Here is a 20,228-nt window from a genome sequence, read left to right on the forward strand (position 1 = left end):
TTCTCTTTTTCTCCTTCTGGTCCATCATCTTTTCTACTTGACGACTCCTATATAGATTAGTCGAAAGGACGAGACGCGGATTAACAACTGCACCACATGATCAACTAAACTTCGTTGCCCTTTACCCTCCGGTATACGGTTGGAGACGATCGCAGTGTGGTCAAGTTGTATAGGGGCTGCTTTCTCGCCCTCCAAAAAAAATATCTGTACGCCTGTACGCGGACTCGATTACATCACCGCGGAGATGTTCGTGTCACCGAAATTGAAGGGATTTCGTAGCTCCATTAATTTTAGCGAATTTTATTAGCCATAAAGCTGTTTCTCTTTCCGGGCAGATTTACGGAGAACGAAGAGAAAAATTGTCCCGTTACAAAGATCTTGGAATATTTTACTTATAGAGGTCGTGTATATCTTAACATCTAGTGGCGTAATGAATTATCACCACAATTTCATGTACACATACAGAGATCGTGTCCACCGGACTCTCTACATTTTACTCTCATAATCCTGATATATACAAAGGCTAATAAATCTTAATAGAGCTTGCGAATCGTATCGTTTCCTCTGGTGTTGGTAAAACGAATTTAAGAATTATGTTAATTTTGACGTACCTATATAGGTGGATAAAACGACTGATCGATGTTTCCTTTCATTGCCCACGTGAAACGCGTGGGCAGCACGATGTGAACGCGTATATTTATTTATCTCTTTTCTTATACATATGCACTTCTCCTGAAACAAGAACTGTATTCTTCTTCTTTTTTTTTTTTTATCACTTTTTCTCACAGGTTCGGATCATCCGTAGAAATAAATGCGGGGTTGAAGTATACCGTAGGAATGGTTTTTTCGAAAGAAAACGTATATAAAGTATAAAAAGATTCGCCCTTACCCCGTATAATTCGGATCTCATATTTTGGCAGATTTCCGTCTCCGTTCTGCAGTTACAACCGCATAACGTTCGTGACCGAACTACAAATGTTCTAAGAGTTTCGGAAAATAATAAAAAGCGATATCTATACTCCATATATACCCCTGAAAGCAGCGGCGCCCTCGTTCGCGTAGCTTCAACGCAGATGATCCCCCGTGGTGGAAAATCGTTTTTTTTTCTTTTCCCTCCTACTTTTTTTTTTCCGAAAAAACTTTTCTTCAATTCGCATTCTGTATTTTATATCATCGCGTGTTCTTCGAATTCTACTATTCATTGCAGTCGCACACCGAAGGTAGTAAACCGCAGGAGGGCTCAGCCAACGGAAAAAATCGCGAGAGTTAAACTCACGAAACCCAAAAGGAATTCTTCATTTAGAATGCAAGTCGGATATGTGTCAGGGTCGGGGGTAGAGAGCGCTAAGTAGTAGGGTATAAATATAATAATACCTGTGTTTCGGTACGAAAAATGTCAATCTTGAAGACCCTCCGGTCCGCGGGGCTTTCAGATGATCCGAAGTCCCGCAGTTTTTCCTCCTTATTCTTTCGCCCATGGGACAACTCAGTCATCAAATTGCAACAAGAAGACCCCCATTAATAGTGCAGGAGCAACCGGCTCTTATATCGCAACGGGTCTAATCCCGAGGCTACTTAGCGAAACTGTGTAGGGGTGCTCGAGGGAAAATAAATGTACACAGTAAAGGTACCTTTAACGGAAAATGAAAATCACCAATCACTGCGTCTGGTGTCCGCCGGCCCCTCGTTTCCCTGTCCTTCTTCTCCTGCAGCGGTATACAGCGCCAGAGAAATATAATTAAGCCGCGGTGCAGTGCGTTCGGTGCTTACGCGGGCTTCGAAAATTCACCGATAAACTGCGAACGAGAGAGAAATGAAAAAAAGATTAGCGCCCCCGCGATTGTAAAATAAATAAACTTTGAAGTTTTATCGCATCTGTACTGTATACGTATACGCGCGCACAGGTACGTGTACGCGTTTATAGTCGGAACAGATTTTTGTACTCCTTTTTCATCATTTTTTCTACTTTTTACTTTACGGTCAGATTAATATTACGAGGATAATAAATTGACAACCCCATTTCGTGATAATATTTGCGCTGAATTCGCCGTACGTAGTGCCACATGGAATCAAAAAGAAAAAAAGGGGGAAAACATCTCTCGAATACACGTATATATCGCTATTCGTGCAGATCGCGGATCCCTGCTAGCAAACATGAACGCACATGTGAAAGGCATGTACATATATACACATATATATATCCGTGTATAGCTACCCCCAACTTTGCCTGAAATTCACCGGTAGGTAGGTAGGTAGGTAGGTATAGGGCTTTTTGTTATTGTGCTGCACGTACCGATACCCCGACTATACGCACGTATAACGTCCACAGCTCCGTATTCGTTTTCAACGAGTTGAATTGCATGGAGCCGCGTTGGTTCGGTTGAGTTTCGCGATATCGTCAAAAACAGACGACCGGTCAAAAATAACTGGACGCGCCGGGCTTTGGAAGAGAAATTGATTACTCGGCGTGGCCGTACGCGTTGAACGATTTCCTTCGATACGTTTAATCACGTATTTGATGGAGAAAATTTCTGTTCTACAGCCCGATTGTCCACCGGATTATCATCTTCGGTCCGCGGACATAACCCGGCGTGACAGCGATTCGCTCGTAGATCTATACAGATGTATACTAGGGCGTTTGTTAGCCATTTTTTTTTCTTCTTACTTTGCCCGCTGGTTTGACGCCAAGTCTCGTTTCTTGCATCGAATATATATGTACATAAAATTGTCAAACGTATTTTTACGGTTCTACATCAAGCAATGTACTTTTATCCCGTCGTGTTACTGTCAAATAAAAATCGTACGTGACCGAAACCGATTCTGACGGATGCGGGGACGAGGGATAAAGAGCGCAAGCTTTGACGCGATGTAAAAAGAAAATCAAAAAAGCAGAGAAAAACGGATTTGAAAAAATTCACTCATTTGCTGAACTTATTTATTCAGTCTCGCCAAACTCGACGGTTCGTACCACGGAAACTCGTGTACCTATGTAACCAGATGTAATCAAAAGAATTTCATCGCCAAAATTTGATTTACCGTTGAGTAGCGCTGTACGTCGCGTAAACCCAACAAATACATAGTTTGATGAAAATTTGCACTTTTATGGTCAAATGTGCAAATAGCCGGTGTAGCTGTGCGTCTATATAAACATAAGTTACATACAAAATTATATACAGATATACAGAAGCTATGGGTGAAAGAGGATCTGTTGGACGGTAACTGCTCTATTACCGGCTTTATTGAGATTGGAAATCAGCAGTTGATTACCTGGATGCTGCAGTAGCTGAGTCGATGAGGCGGACCCGACGAAGTTTCGTCACCTCGGAGCAATATACAAGCCTTGTATACACCGTAACGTATCGCTCGCAGCTGCCGGGTGTCAGGAACGAAAGGATTTTCGAATTTCTATCAACGAAAACGCTGATGCCGTTCGGCGGAGAGTCTGCAGACGAGTGTGATTTTTTTTTATTTTTTTCTAATTGATGAATTTTTTTTTTTTTTTCTGTTTTTACTCGTTAGGATAGGATGAGTCGAATATTTAAGGGTGAAAAACTAGCAGATATGTTGTACACCTACATATACCTCTACGTGGAGTTCTCCGATATAATTTTACCCGTAAACTTTGTCAAGTGGTTTCGAGAGCTGCAGTGCAGCAAATCTTCCTTCGTATACCTCTATATGTATGTACGTTGAAGGTGTAATATAAACTACCCTTGCTTATTCCGTGGAGCAGAACAACTGTCATAAAAGGTCGTAAATCAACGTTAAACTTGAAACCCAGAAGTCAGGGACTTTCGGGATAAGGAAATACCTTATATACTAAGAATTTGACTCTGTACGACGAGTCAACCACGCGCAATTAACTCGGTGGTTTTGCATCTCAACCCGAACCCTAAATTCACAAAGCCACAAAGCAAAATTACTCGCTGGCAATAGAATTATGGGGATAAAGTATTCACGAATAAACGAATTCTCTCGTAATCCGCACGGCATTGATTCGTGGCTTTTAAATTTACGGGGAAAAATTATTCGGTCCATCAGGATGTGAATTTTTTTTTCACCTCATTTCTTTCATCTCGCTTCTTGGTTCGTTTATTTTAAAGCTACTCACGTGGATTTTAGCGCTCGAAGTTTAAGCTCGCGGTAATTACATCGTCAACACCACTTTACCTCATTATATACCCATGGACAGGTATACAAGTATTCTACATAAGACGTTTTCAGATTACTGCAGGTGCCGGTGATGCAGCACATCAGCTTTTACAGTTTACGTCGCATGAATATTGAATTTATACATCGCGTCATCCCCGTTGGAGTCGTTAACCACATTAGATATACAGTTTATGTATACATATATACATCTATACACGTACATTATATGTATGTATCCATAAGTACATTACGTACATACACATACTTACGCGGGGTAATATATTACAATGCAAATATTATGTACATTATGTACCATGTGGAATATTAAATTTCACCCCCACATTAAAATATGTACTGCATATGTATGGGGCGTGTCATCGCATCGTCCGATAGAAAAAAATTAATAAAGTGATAGAAAAAAAAAACATTTGTACCACGATCGGTGGAAACTATGAAAATTCCTTTTTTTTTCTCGATCTGTTACGAATAGAGATATGAATTAGAGGAAATGCGTTAGAATTTTGAAAAATTTCGGAAAGCGTGAATAATCGATTGCGTTGTTAAACCGTCCCTGTAGATTAACTATCGGGGGGGGGGGGGGGGGGGGGGGGGGGGGGATGTCTATATCGCAACATATAATACGGTATAGGTCGGTAAACACGAACCAGTGAGTGATGGTCCCCCAAAACCCCCTTGAACACCTTCGGTTTTCACCGACACGCGCGTCCGTAAAATACAAACGTGTTACCGGTGCAGGTTGTGCGTATGTAAAGTGCATGGGGGGAAATGGGGGAGGGGAGGGGGGAGGGGGGAGGATACACGTATATATACGTATGGAGAATACAGCAAGCTCAAAACAGAAAGCGCTCCCAACGGGCCCATCGTCGTGAACGAACGGTTGCAAAAACATTAATTACAAACGACTTGTTAGCCAGATGCATGCGGCAAACTCTACTGTGTTATTTTACACGGGATGAATTGCCCTTAAATTTTCACCTAACACCGAACAGACGGAGGTATTAGTGCGCTTTCGAGTTTTCGAACGTGGAAACAATTCATAAAATTATTTCGAGAACAAGGGAATTAGAATTTTTACGAACGCGCCCCCAGTTCCGAAAATTACCTAGATTTTCTTGAGAGGAAATTTTTATTATGCATAAGAAAAAAGATTCGCGTAAATACGTATATACGTACATATATATATACATATATACCTATACCGTGAGTTGCACGTTCGTTCTTCGGAGACTTTTTATTTGGTTCGTAGTTAATTAGCCTTGCCTCGTTAACGTCGGTCTTATATAACGCGTGGGTAGAAAAAAGGAACAAAGACAACAAAAAAAAAAAGGGAAAGAAAAAAGGAAAGAAAAACTGAAAGAAAAGAGAGAAAACCCAAGTAGAAAGAAAAAGAGAAGCGAAGACGCGAGAGGAGAGAAAAAGCTGTTGGGTCCCTCAAGTCGTCGATATAGTATTCGGATCTCATCTGTTAGACGCGGGAGGACGGAATTCTCAGGGCGCGTGTATACAGCGAACGAACCCCAAAAAAATCCTATAGATTTCCTCGTGGGTATGAAATAAAATTTCTCCGAACGGCGGCGCGAATAGGTGTGGCCGCGAGTCAAGTCTCTCGTTTTAAAGTATATAGGAAAGCTCGGGGAGGTTTTTCGAGCGTTGTTGTATGTCGCGCGCAGAGAAAACGGAGAAAAAAAAAAAACAACTTTTCTAATCCAAAATCTAACGGAGACATCACCCAAGAGAGAGATTAAGATCTCAAAAGTCAAACCGCGTGCGGAAGAATGGGAGAAGGCTCTTTCTATGCATATTAGGTCCTTAAAATCTCTATCGGGAATTCGTTTTCGTTTATAGAAAACCTCGGCGTGCTGCCTGTGCTTCTTATGTGCTATATACCTCCGGAATAAACTATATATCACAGCTAAAACTCGTTCGAGGAACCAAAAAGTCGATACTCTAAATTTCACGGTACATTTCTTCGTGCGTTTCGGCGTCAGCCGGCGATCCTTATCGCACAATATCGTTTAAATCGACGCCACTTTCAGCGAACTTCTGCACTTCTGCTGCTGCTATGCCGTCGCTACTTCTGCATCGGTCGCGTATCACGAAGATTAAATCCCGTAAGATAATGAAAAAGGAGAAAAAAAAAAAAAAAAAAAAAAAAGATTCAATCTTGGAAAAGAGGAAATCGTACACGTGAGCAATTATTATAGATTGAGTCTCGGAGACCTTATGTGGAAAAATCGCTTCCGCTCGTCTAATTGTAAGAAAAATTAATTATCGGATAGAATAAGAAGTAGAAAGTCTTGAGGCGAAGAACTGCGACTAGCGTCGAAGACCGAACCTTACTACATAGGTGTACGTATCCAGTTGGGGAAGCTACGTGACCCGCGAAAGGGACAAGAGTGCCCCTATAAATTCAGCTAATCTGATTTCGGAAATAGTGACCCCAAAATCGAGGAACCTCGACTCGTGTCTAGATCGGGAGGTCGCCCGGGTAATAATAGATTTTCGCAATTTCCTGTGATTTTTCTCATTGAAAGGGGTTGATCACGCGACCGTGCGTCCAAAAGTTTACACCCCTTGCGTACGCTGCTAACCCCATTAGCTATAGAACGGAAAACTTTTCAATATCGTCTCCTCATCGGCTGAACAATTGAAGGGAGTATTTTATGAAAGCTGCCGCTTGTTTGCGATGCTAAACGCTATCTTCTTGTGCATAATATACGAGACACTAAATTCCGCACGCAACCTCTGCGCATATTTCATCCCCTGATGAGTACGAAAATGGGGTATAATATGAATACCCCGTGAAATCGGGTTCATCCCGTTTACGGTTACCAATCTTATACATATACCCACGCCATAGCAGACGGTATACACGTATAGCTGTATGAAAACTGGCTACAACCGCAACAATTTTGGGAAATATCCTGTATAATACGCAAGACCTACACGCCGAACACTCGTTTCCTTACCGCAGGGACAAAACGGGTCGTTGTTTTCCCAGAGACCCCCGAAATTGGCGCAATTTTCCCCCCCCCGATATTTGTACGGTGTATATATACCGGGAAAATTGCCGGCAGAAAATTCTCTCGACTGTTAACTCTTTTTGTTTTTTTTTCAATTTTTTTCGTTCATTTGCTTTTTTTTTTTATTTTATACGTTCGAATTTTTAACAGCGCATTTTCAGCCTCTATTTTTTTTATTTTTCTTTTACGCTCGACACAGCCCTGTCAGTAAACGTGTATAGCTGCCGCTGCCCCATAACAGCTATAAAAGCTAGTACAGAATTTGATGTTTTACCCTTGGGGCGAGAAACGCTGTTCGCAAAACCCCGCCACGGGCCATTGGTGTTTCTGCAGGGTTATAGATTCCATTCAGAACACCCCAATAATTTCCTATCGATCAAAACTGTTTCGCAGTTTCTTAATAGACTTAATAAATCGGCTGCACTAGGGGAGGATTGTGTAAAAAGAAAGAAAAAACTAGGCACCCCCGATTAGGGGCTCGAAAATCCCTGTGCCGATTCTCAGAATCAAATGTGTTCCATTCATTCGCACGGTTTCAGAATAATTTCAAAGTTTTACCATAGATATATCGAACCTATTTTCAGTTTGTGGAATTAGCAGCTTGACGACTACCAGCTCATCACCTCGTGAAACGAAACAATCTGATTTTTTTGTCAATAGCACAACTGCAGATGAGTTTTCCCTGAAAATAAAAAAACTAATCAGAAATACAAGGGGAATAAAAAAATACAATAGTTGCGCAAGTCGAGAGATGTCTGTAAATGATAAGGATTCGGTATACGCTGAAATGGCTGAACCAAGTTCACGGATTCTGTTTTGTCTCTTTTTACTGGATGAAAGTTTAGCAACACACATAAACTTAAGGGGAGATACGTATATAAAAGAAACACCGAAGTCTTATCAGGAAGTGAACAAAACAGAATAAACAAAAAAAGACTTTGCTGAAGGGTTTTTCTCTGATTTCGAATAAATTCTGTGCACACAAAAATAGCGTTGGTCGATTGAGAGAAAAAAATTATGAAATGAGCTATGATAAAACATACGATCAGCTTAAATAATTCAAGGAAGTTCATATCACTTAAAATTATTTCCTCACTTTTTCGATTTGGCCGTTTTGCGTTGCATTCCGGCATGATACCGAGTCTGATGTCATTTCATTTCATCCAAGGAACATGGTGCGGTAGTTGTTACTTCTTGAAGAACAACAATATCTAGCAAACATGATCAGGAATCGGCGTCAATTTTTGGATGCTGAGCTCCCCTCGTATCGTAGGGTCGAAAACAAAATCATTATTATCTTTATGATCGATTCCACGATACTTTCTATGGTTTTGTCTTCTTTTCGCCCTGCGTCTGCAGGTATAAGTCGATGTTTTCCTAGATAGCATCAGGGAATTTCCCCTCAGCGTTTCATCCCCCAAGCTGGTCCCACGTGGAATGAAACACTCCGTCTATTTATTCTGATAATTAATAATGAATGGTAAACACCATTTATACAAGTCGATCGACATTTTCACGAGACTTACAAGTAGAGTTGATTCTATGAAAATGGTTTCGTGATACAATAGGGAAGTAAACAACATTTCCACACTTTCTTCATTTGATGTTTTTGTTTATTCAATCGATTTAGTTGTGGGTCAGATAGGATGCTTTTGCCATTGATTTCGAGATAAGTTTTCGTTTTCTCCCGGGTATTAATATAAATCTCAACTTTGCCCACCCCTAAAGTTAGGCAACTAGATATGTTTCTTAGTCAACGTTATATGCATTCACGTCTGTTTAAAAAATTGACATATATTCGATAAAAATGCATTTTTTTTGATTGAAGACTGCAGTTATATTGAAATATAAATCAATGGCTAATTTTCAAACATACCGTGGATCACGAGACAAGTATAATAAGGTGGGGATTGACTCTGTTAATCGCCGATAGTTTCTCACAGACTGTGGTTTTGCAGATCAGTTAGTATATAAGACCAACTCTAGACATGGTCTAACTGCATAGGAAATGAGGACAATTCTCACAGGAATTTTCTATGACTGCCTGCACTTCGCAGGGACGTAATTCTGATCCTACAGTATTTTTTGATTTATGTTTAATCGAATTTTATTGTACAAAATATAAATGAGATATTTTTATAATTCTTCTCTTAAGTTAGCGTTCTAATAGAACATTTGATATCACATGAAGAATACAGGTTCGAGCAATACTTGATGATTAGGGTTGAGTACAAATGAACAAATCATTTCGTCTCTCTCGATAAGAATACGTTTTGAGCAATAATTTGCAGAAAATTTAAGTGATTTGGTGTGCTGATCTCGATTAGCGAGTTTTTTCTGTGTTTTTTTATTCACCATAGAAGTACAAACGCACTTCAGATTTCGGAAAATTTATGGCATCCGATGCTGAGAGAAAAAAATAAATAGGCACTGTTAAATATAAAATACTTCTGAATCCTATAAAATAAAAACCTTCATTTTGTGAATTTTACATTCATAGTTCTGGAAAAAATGAAAAGAACGAAACGAAACAGAGAGGAAATACTTTGCATTGAACTTTTTCAATCACATTCATACATCAATCATTCTTCACCTTCGATCTCAAGCATCATCGAACTGTCCTTCCTCAATCGTTGATAAAGGCTTACCATGTAACCTTTCTATAGCTGCCAACTGTTCTCTTATGCTAAGTACGTGTATATCTGCTGGGAAAAATTTTCCGTAACTTAAATATAGAGAACTAGTACTTGCATAGTACTTTGGTGGTGCTGAAACAATGGCAAAGCGGAGATAAATCAGTTGAACATGCTATTTTTCTACATCAATTCTCATTAAGTGTTTTGTGCTCCAACACTACCTGTTGGATCAAATTCGTCGTCCGAATCATCGGAGATATCCCAATTTTCAACACTTCGAACATCGCTCAAACTCTGGTTTGCATCATCACTGAAAATCCGTAAAATAAGCAACTGTTTGATGATTATGATAATTAGTGCAACACTAATTTGCAGATTCTTTACTTTGCGGATTTATTGTCTTCGCTACAGCTGTTTTTTGGGTGTTCGGCACTATAGGAACTATCTGAATATTCGTCTTCGCTTAAAACTTTTTCTCGATTGACACGAAACTGCGAAATGTTGTTGGATGCTCGCAAGATATCTCTTGCTTTAAGATATTCGATGTTTGGAATCTGAAATTGATAAAACATAGTTTGATGTGTAAAGAATGATCATTTCCCTCAGTTGAAATACTTTGAAACCCTGATACACTACCTGCAAATTTTCAGTACTAAAAATATTCGCATCTATATCCAAAGCTCTCAACTTAGGAATCTTTACTATTTGTATCGGAAGTTCTGTAAACTCATTATTATACAGATCTAGATATTCTAGACAAAATGAGTTCTCAATGGATTCTGGCAAGCTTGTAAGCCGATTAGATTCAAGATACAGTATCTTAAGCGCCTTGAGATTTCCAATTTCTTGCGGTAGCATGTACAGATTATTAAAAGAACAATTCAAGAGTTCTAGTTGCTGTAGCTGGCAAATCTCTTCAGGTAGACACGAAATAATGTTGCGACTAATATTGAGCAGTTTTAAATTTTTTAATAAGTTTATTTCCGGTGATATCACAGGCAGACCGACATTCTGAATGTCGATTTCTATCAATTTGCTAGGGCTTTTAAAACTTTGAAAGGGAATCATCCAGAAGACGTTTCTCTTGCGGATCATGGTGTGATTTCCAATGTACAAATTTTCTAATCCATTAAAGGAATTCAGTATCCGCTCAAAGGCAGTATCAAAGAGGCCACAGTTGACCATGGAGAATTTTTTTACGTAGGAAAGTTGCGGTCTTTTACTCACAACATCGAATGAAGCAAATATAGTACCATCTAAAACGACTTCTTCTAAATTTACCAAACGTTCGGTGATCAACCAGCCAGGGAATTGTTCATTCTTGGCATTATTATTCAGGTACAATAATTTTAGCTTATTACTACAAGGAGCTCTTGTAAAATCTGTGATATGATTGTAGGATAAGTTGAGTATTCGGAGACTTGGTGTTCCTTGAAAAATACATGTTGGAGGGACTTTCATTTCATTATATGATAGATTCAAAGATATGAGATTGCTGAAGCTTACATACGAATCTGGAACAGTTTTTAGTTTATTTTGACTCAAATCAATTTCCTCTATATCAACTAATTTTCCTAAACTCTCCGGAATCGTTTTAAGCTGATTTCCCTTTGCACTAAGGTGTCTCAAATTCACTAATTTCCCAATATTGGCCGGCAGCACCTCCAGTTTATTGTCATCGACAATCAACTCTGTTAAGTTTAGCAGTGCCTCAATGCCTACCGATAGTTTCACGAGATTATTCTCAGATAAATTTAGTTTTCTGAGAATAGATAAATTGCTGTGAAAACTTGTCGGTAGGTAAGATAGGCCATTATTTTTCATTGACAAATCAACAACGATTGAGAACTGACTTCGTTCGAATATGTCATGTACCTCAATGGTTCCATCTTTCAATAAAGAGTCAAGTTTCAGCGTAGAAGATATCGGAGGTAATGCGCTTATTTTACATTCAGCGCCTTTCTTGGCTTTTGTAACTTCACATGTGTCAATGGCATTTTCTCCAGCAGTCATTTCTGCAACAAAGGGATAGCAGTCAGTAAAAACTCATGTAAAAGTATGTGCAGGATTATCAAGTGTTTGAATAAATTTTAGAAGTTAATATGAACAGATGTGATGGCTAACCCGTCTTGACTCGTTTGCAAGGTTGTACCGTATTACGTACAGAGTTTCTATACTCCTCAGTCATTTACTCTCCTATTTCTTTTATAAAACTGAAGGAACTCAGACTGTTGTTAACACGTGGCATTTGACATCTTGATCTGATGTCTGCCCTGATCACTCGTGAGAAGACCAAATAAATGTGACATTATGAATGGGCGATGAAGTTTTCGTCCCTTGTAGAGGCCGCCACGATCGGCAAGAGAATTGAATTTGAATTTTGAATTTCTACAAAGTCTGGAATACAATTAATGATTCATTTTTTTTTTTTGTAGGGATGCATAATGAGGTGTGAGGTAATAAAAACGAGTGTAATTACATTAAACAGGCCCTGTAGAGGCCAGCTCATATATTTTTAAGGCTCAATAGCACAAGGCTATATGGATATTTAATGTTGTATTGAATATGGGTGATTCTAACACATCATTTTTATATTCATTACAATTCATCAATTAGGCATTTATATGGGATGCATATATTTGCAATCGCAGTTCAGGCGAACGAACTATTCTGCGTATTACATCTTTGTACATTTTAAGTAACTGCGACAAAGCGCGGACATATAATAATTATTGTAGATGTTAGCTCTTATTGTTAATCTTTTTTCAACAAAGTTCATCGCGCATTTAGCGTTGTGCCAATTTATCATAATTGTTCTACGAATAGATTATAGGACTAAACCGTATTTTTTCGAGCAGCAAGGCTGTCTCTGCATGACCATTTGAAACTATAACGGCTCGCCGTCAATCATAAGCGCTAATTACGATCTGTATATTCGTTATTCCAAATGTGAAAGAGTCTTACAAATTTTAGGGTCCGATTTCGTGCTTCCAAAAGTCATTAGTGCAGCTGTTGAACTAAGAAAGCCGATCATTCTCATAATGGGTTCAGTAATCGTTAATTTGTCATTAAACCGATATGATTTTGACGCCTATATTTTGTCGTCAATTAACTAGTTTTTTAAAGTCAAAAGTGACGCAGTTATAAGTGTCCATGTAAATGAAATTGCCAAAAAATTGTTATCGAAGAATGACATTTATACAATATGAATTTCTCTAATCAGCTTCTTGACCTTGGTATACGACTGTTAATAAATATTCAAAGTTCGATGAATTAATGGTTTTTTTTTTATTCTTGAAATATCACAAGCGAGGCCAGCTATCAGTCCTCAAAAAATGTTGAAAAATGTATGTATATTTATAGAGCCATATCTACAATATTGCGTGCGAGCGTACGCATCATCAAAAAATCAATTTAAACAGGTGTGCGACAAAGTAATTAGTACGATCATGAGGGAGACTTGCGTAATATCAGTAAAAAAAATGTACTAGTGTACTAATGAAAGCATCGAATCGCATTTTGCAAAACGCACTTCGTGACGACACGTTTATCAATATTAATCGACACATGTAATGTACTAATCAAATTAAATATAATTCAAATTCAATATTTTTTTTTTTCAAGAGACATACGTGGAGAATTCGGTTAATTTATATAATGTCATATGCGTATTTTGTATGCGTATGCGTGTCACACACAGAGGAAATGATGAATTTTCATAGCACGCACAAATTGCCCGGCGAATCGATTAATCACGCAATAAATAAAAGCTGGAGTCATAACAATTACTAATAATAATCAAAATAAAGATGAAGTTCATTGTAATTTTATTTTTTTGATGTGAATTTTCAAATTAAATGACTCTCCAAGACAGATCAGCTGTTCGCATATACAATGGACGGAGATACGACCAAATTTGGTTTAAATAAACCATTGTAGTTTCTCTAACAATTAGTATTTATCTATTTTCTAAATTAATAATTATGTCATATTATTATATCAAATATGTACAACCATCAGTGAGCTTTTCCGAATATCCCTCGCACTTAGCAGTCACGCCATGAAGTTATTGTTTTATTATTATTGATCTAATGATTATTAATTAATGGTATACATTTAATTGGCAGCCATTGTATTATTTTATTCTTTTTTCTAGTGAAATATGTCGAAAACGTACCGCAATGTAATACTTTATGACACGGTATAGCGTATATAAATACGGATATTGTTGAATATGAAAAATTGAACTAAATGCGTTCATGCAGTTTGCGAGGGTTTTCGGATTTTTTAGTTATCTTTAAAAATATTTCGTTTAAATTTCATATTTGTATATAGATACATACGTTAAGTTGTTGTTGCAATTGTCTTTCCTTTCAATTTCTCTTTTAACGTGGGCATATTTATATACATTTATAAGAAAATAGACACACGCTAGTAAAATTCTGCGATTAACCGAGTATAGTTATGGTAAATAATTTGAAATTGCATGATCAATTTGTTTTTTTCATTGGTTCAATTGACCAATAATACGATATAATAAAGCTTGCTCATCCTCGTCGTGAATCGAGAATTTTGAATTTTCTTTTACTGGTTGAAGAACTGTACTAACGTGATATAATTAAGCTAATATTTATGTAGAGTTATGTAATAGGAATATGTATTTCGGATTATGCATTTATGAACATGAAGTACATAGAATTCTTTGTAATTTCTCGTAGGTCATTTTGAAAGTGTACTACTGTAAAATTTGAATACATATTATCAAAACTTTCGGCTTGTTTAATTAATTTTTTCTAACCGGCACACTTAAGAAACAAGCTATCGTATATGTATATATATATATTATCATTTCATGGTTTGTATTATATTAAAATATATATATCTCTTCATCAGTACATGCACACAGCATATGATAATTATGTGTTATGTGTAATATGGTCACTTATAAAATTCATTTATTTAAAAATTATTCAAATATATATAGCATGAATTCATGCACACAGATATATCGTGATTTATAAGATAGCGTAAATTTACAAGAAATAAACACAGAAAATACAATCGACCCTTCATCATTTTGTTTGTCAAATATATATGAATGCACGATTTTTACAGAAAGAAAACCGAACTAAACAATAAACGGAAATGAATTCATTCGGTAATTAAAATTCCCATGATTGCACAGTATCCCTAAATTATTGAATTTTTTCTCTCTCGATATACTTTCGCTAATTCGAAAAAAAAAGAACTAGTTATGCGTATTATTTATATAAATATAATTTAATATTTTGGTAGAAATTTACAAAATCTATACAGTAAAAAAATAACAGATTTTTTATTTTGGTTTTTTTTTTTCCTCGGGTCAGACGATAGAATATTAAGAATTCTCAAATTTAGAATTTCAAGCAAATGTTTAATGTATATCGTTACATTTTTCATGTGTTTTCTGTCTGCTGCAGTGATCATCGCTCACTGCCTGACCTCTGAGTAAGAACTGATACCCTTTTTTCGCGGTTGAAATGCTTAAATGTGCTTGGAATTTTTATTTGGAATGCGTGAATTTTAACATCACAAACGCGGTTTAATCTACACTACACAACAACATGTATTAATATTTATTTATTGTGTTTAGTATGATTGGAAGACAAATGAATGTTAACGATAGTTGGCTCATACAATTATAAATAAAAAATAAAAAAACGAAAGGCTTAAAATCAAAAGAAGAAAAGAATAAATGGAAACGGGAATCAAAATGACTAAAATCGCGACCATACACAATCTTATGGGAATTCGTGGCTTGCGTGGCGACTTATACGTTTCAAACGGATATTAATCTATATGGATGTAATTATAGATTGTACTAAACATGTGTTATACATTTAGGAAGATTATTTTGCCCTACATTCATCATATGTATATATAATTATGCAAATATATGTTTACGGGGAGAGCAGGCAATATTAAGACACGTTCTTCGAGCACAACGTTGGTAATAGTTGGTTATAATATATATAGTATCTCATGTACCATTTGAAAACACTTGATGTACAAATTGATAATTCGATAAGCCTCTGTCGTTTGATTCGTTTTATTCCGCTGCTGTGTCTAGTAGAGACCCTTTACTGACAGTGTCTAATATAGCTGCCGGCTAAATCGGAATTAGAAATGTACTCTTCAAGTTTTCTTTTCTTGTAATATACTTGGTATAATTATGTGTAGAGGAAGGCGAGGCACAACGGAGTAGCGGGGCAAAATGACGTACTACAAAAATTTTGTGAAAAATTTTTTAAAAATGATCAAAGAGGACTTCAAACATCATTCTGGATGAAAATTTTTTTTTCTCGTGGCCTCGCCTTCTCCTATATTTATGTAATACTTCAGACGGAACGTTTTCGTTACCATACCAAGTTGAAAAAATGAAATCGCGAAATTTGGGGAGATTTTTAGCATACACAAAAATCATAAGGTATAGTGAAAATCCCGGTTAGATTTCTTCTCTTTACAATATATTTTCATGTAAAATATCCCACACCTATTGGCCTGAGCTGGTGGAAAATCTTCAAACTCTTCTGGATTGATGTCGAATACAAACAATTTCGAAAATTTTTGCTACAGAGGGTAATTCCTCAGTCGGTTCATGGGTATTACGTACAGGCAATACTTTCATTCATTGTCCGATCGCTGCACTTTGCGAGGTCTTCAGTTCTTTTAATTCAATTTACTCTTTTCTTGTTCTTATTCATTTAGCGTATTCAACTCACTTTAATTTTTATTTAACCGACATAGAACTGATCGGCATGTGAACTGCGTTTAATATTGTCGTGTGTAAAGATGTTTTTGGCAAAACTTGCTCGTTAATATATTTTTCATTTGAAAAAAAATTTTCTCTTTTACTTTTATTTCAACCGCAATATATGGTAACTCGTTTTTGTAACACATGTATTTGGTAACTTTCTTGGACTTTACGCGTGTTGTAATTATAAAATTTGTTGATAATCTCTCGAATCCATCACTACAATATAAAATCTACAGTCTTAGATATTCATTTTGTTTAATATAGTGGACGGTAGATTCGTCATAACACGCTGCACGTCTTTGTTCAATTTAAATCGAGTTTATCACGTTCACTTGTTGTTCGTAGCGTTGAAAAAAAAAACGTAAATTTTACATCACTTTCCCGTGTCCTTAGTTCATTTCTTTAAATAAAAGTTAATCACATATTAACCACGGACTTTTGTAAAGTTCGACACTCAATTTACACCATTTCTTTTCTATTTTTAATTAAATTTTCTTCTTTCAAATTTTGATTGTTTCACACAGTTTTTTCACATCCGGTCTTCGATTTTCTTTTCCCCTGTCTGTTTATTTTTGAACCGAATCGTTAACGAACAAAAAAACCAGAAAAACAACTATCACAGTTTATCATCATTTTTTATAACAAATAAAACCTTCCTTTCCTCATGGTCGTAGGTAATTAAATCACGTACGTTTGCCAATTTATGAGAAAAATTGATTTGCGGATTACATGTTCATGATCAGAAAATTAAAAACCAGAAAAGAAAAATAAAGAATACAAACAATATTAACGAACAACATACAATACATCGTCCAATCTCGCACAGTCACAAATATGTTCTGTACATGTATATAATATGTGTGCTTATCTTGCAAATATGATTTTCTTATATTTTTTTTCTTCTTATTTTTAACATATGTATACGCGCACAATAATAATTGTATATATTTTTTACATCGTGGGTAACCGAATTCCGAGTACAATATCTCAGAGTTATATCATATCGTTGTGATTATTAGTTAGATCATCATGGTTAGATGCTTATTGATTATTATTATTATTGTTGTTATTGTTACCTTCAATATTTTATTATCAATAATATTATTATCGTTATCATGTGATGATACTTTCGCGTAACTTTCCTATACAGTTTCGGCAAAATTATTTATGCGAATTTATGCATAGGGATTTCGATTTATAATATAATATTATGTATATATATATATAAAGATTTACATTTTCTGCTGTCGTGCAGATCGCGCTGGTATATACAATATGATTTACATATGTGTATACATCTATGTCGATAAATTTGTTTTAAGCAGTGTTTATATACGTTTGTTTTTTAGCTATATATTATACTTTTTCGTAAATTTCCATGTTTATTTTTCTCGCGAAATCCCGTGGGTTTCAGTGAAATTAAGTTAAATTTATTTCCGGGCAATCCTCGACCCTCTGCGCCCACTAAAATTTTTCGAAAATTATGGTATTCGACGCTCCAAATCCTCATGAAGTAAACTATTGTTATTCGTTTCGTGCATCGACGCTGGAGAAGCTTCTTCCGGTTGTTCGCCACCGCTTAATTCGTGCTGCCCCGTACTGTCGCCGCTGTTCGAACCGCATTCACCGTCCACGAATCTAAAAAAATTCAACATTCGAAAATATACATCGGAGTATAAAAGAAATCGATCGGTCGCTCTTTGTATACTCCGTATCATGAGGCGAATCAATGGCGAAGAATTTCTACATTAGCGAGGTTTCGATCTTGGAATAGGTTCTTGCCGGTCATATCGATTTCACTATACTATAATCTATAATTCATCGATCAAGTATAGCGAATATTGATTGCGTTTCTGTACTTGTATATCGACCTGTCTCGCGACCCCCCCGCAACAAAATAATTTTTAACGATGAGTTACGCGATAAAACGATCCCCGAAGGTCGATTGGTTACGGTTGACACGATATGCGGGGTGATCGTCTGTAGCTACAGATTCGGCAGTAACTTGGCTCCTCGATATCACCCCCTTACCGCAAAAATCGATTGATGAATTAATTTTTAAATTTTCATCTGACTTATTTTCAATCGATTTTCAGGGGGATATGAGCTTGAATAACGATTGGTGTTTTTTGTTTTTTTTAAATACCTCTGTTGTAGCAGTGCACCATTTTATACAGCACTTCGAGAGTCAGATTTATACACTCGGCGTTTCAAATGAATTTTCTTGAAGAGCTTCCAGAATACATTATTTCTTTGAAAGAGAATCGAGATCCGCGAAGATCGAAAAATAATATTATCACTCTGCACCGCGGAGAATATATAGAAACGAAGGACTTTACAACGATTGATGCTGTTGCTGGACATCCTTCGTGTACGTGTGAGAAAGAAAAAAATCTACATATATATATACGCGTATATATATGTACATGAAATCGTCGGAACAACCGGTTTTTCCAGACGTGGTAATATCTATAATCGTGATTCGCGAACGAATATCGTCTCGGCGCATCGTGCGAGAATTATAAAAATATATATATAATACTCGTTTTAATTAGTCCGCCGATAGATTTTCTCAATCAACCTGTAGCGCAAGTAAGGCGATCGCGTTCTGCTGCAGCTTCGAGTGCGAAAATCGTACGCTCCTGACGATATTCGGTGTTACGATCTGATCAATTTAAAAATGAAAATTTCTTCGCGTTTTTTCACCTCAAATAAACACTTTTCAAGCTAAGCATTTCACGAGCACACTTATGTACGTGCGCAAGGCCTTGACAATAATTTTGCTGTAGCGTGATCCGTGACACAGGGTCGTTTCGAATCGATTATTGATCAACACATTTTATTGGGCACCGATAAGAAACTGTACCATTAAACGTTAGAGCAGCTCCTGAACTGCTGCACGCGCCACGAAACTGCAACGTTTACAACCCACACATAATGCTCTACACTAAAACCGTCCTCGAAGTGAAAACGAAACGATAAGCCGAAATTAGTTACTCTACATTATGAAGATAAACAAAATAATAATGAAAAAAAGAAAAAAAAAAAACTCCATCGAATTGTCCATGTACGACAAATCGAGACTTTTATACGCTCACGGATTCTTCTTCGTAGGGAGAATTTGAACCAGATAAAAAAAAATTAAATAAAAAAAAAAAAAAGAACGATAATTATTCTATGTTGTAAAAATACTTGCAGCAGAGAGAGCTGATAAGATACTTACGTGTAAGGCTGTTCCTCCCCTCGCATCTCGCATATAACGTTGGTCAGTGCCATTATATAATTCTTGGCTAACGTTAACGTTTCGATTTTGCTCAGCTTCCTTTCCATTTTAACGTGAGGTATAACTTCTCGTAGTTGCTATCGGTGAAAAGAGAAAAGAAAAAAACAATTAAAATAAATAAATATGAAAGCAGATAAATTAAAAATGAGATTAGAAACACGTTACACATTCGTTGTCGAATAAACCAATATCTTAATTTAACGAGTATGTATTTTTTGCCAGCCGAGTTGAATTTTTTCTTTTTTTTTTTTTTCTCTCGTTAGCCTTGGCTGCAACGTTGCGGTGGAAAAAATGAGCTAATTCGGTCTTCCATACAC

At 36.7% G+C, this 20,228-nt stretch overlaps 2 protein-coding genes across 7 annotated transcripts in view; both read right to left on the reverse strand.

The window, feature by feature from the left end:
* Positions 1 to 8,849: 8,849 nt before the first annotated feature.
* Positions 8,850 to 14,846, reverse strand: LOC105687683 (leucine-rich repeat protein soc-2-like). 3 transcript variants are annotated; one of them, XM_012403505.3, is made up of 6 exons: positions 11,957 to 14,846; positions 10,469 to 11,847; positions 10,217 to 10,386; positions 10,054 to 10,142; positions 9,790 to 9,964; positions 8,860 to 9,602 (listed from the first exon to the last, which is right to left on the reverse strand). In XM_012403505.3, the coding sequence occupies exons 1-5, from the start codon at positions 12,018 to 12,020 to the stop codon at positions 9,798 to 9,800; spliced, it is 1,869 nt and encodes a 622-aa protein (XP_012258928.2). In that variant the 5' UTR covers positions 12,021 to 14,846; the 3' UTR covers positions 8,860 to 9,602; positions 9,790 to 9,797. The 3 variants fall into 3 exon arrangements, with proteins under 3 accessions (XP_012258929.2, XP_012258924.2, XP_012258928.2); XM_012403506.4 differs by having other exon boundaries at positions 8,850 to 9,964; positions 11,997 to 14,846; XM_012403501.3 differs by having other exon boundaries at positions 8,857 to 9,964.
* A 378-nt stretch (positions 14,847 to 15,224) lies between these two features.
* The window catches only part of LOC105687722 (protein dimmed-like), a 68,882-nt gene continuing 63,878 nt past the window's right edge, over positions 15,225 to 20,228 (reverse strand). For all 4 annotated transcript variants that reach the window (XM_048653242.1, XM_048653245.1, XM_048653244.1 and 1 more), the window contains 2 exons: positions 19,852 to 19,988; positions 15,225 to 18,266 (listed from right to left, as the gene is read on the reverse strand). In XM_048653242.1, coding sequence (XP_048509199.1) covers positions 18,110 to 18,266; positions 19,852 to 19,988 — 294 coding nt within the window. In that variant the 3' untranslated portion in view covers positions 15,225 to 18,109. The remainder of the gene's footprint in view (positions 18,267 to 19,851; positions 19,989 to 20,228) is intronic.

Source organism: Athalia rosae, chromosome 3, assembly GCF_917208135.1.
Source record: "Athalia rosae chromosome 3, iyAthRosa1.1, whole genome shotgun sequence".
Classification (NCBI taxonomy): Eukaryota; Metazoa; Arthropoda; class Insecta; order Hymenoptera; family Athaliidae; genus Athalia; species Athalia rosae.

Excerpts from the sequence above, each read along its gene's own strand:
- LOC105687683 (XM_012403501.3), bottom strand. The coding sequence starts at position 12,020 with ATGACTGAGGAGTATAGAAACTCTGTACGTAATACGGTACAACCTTGC. Across the intron at positions 11,848-11,956 it reads TTGCAAACGAGTCAAGACGG|AAATGACTGCTGGAGAAAAT; the intron begins GTTAGCCATCAC and ends CCTTTGTTGCAG. Across the intron at positions 9,965-10,053 it reads CGACGAATTTGATCCAACAG|CACCACCAAAGTACTATGCA; the intron begins GTAGTGTTGGAG and ends CCATTGTTTCAG.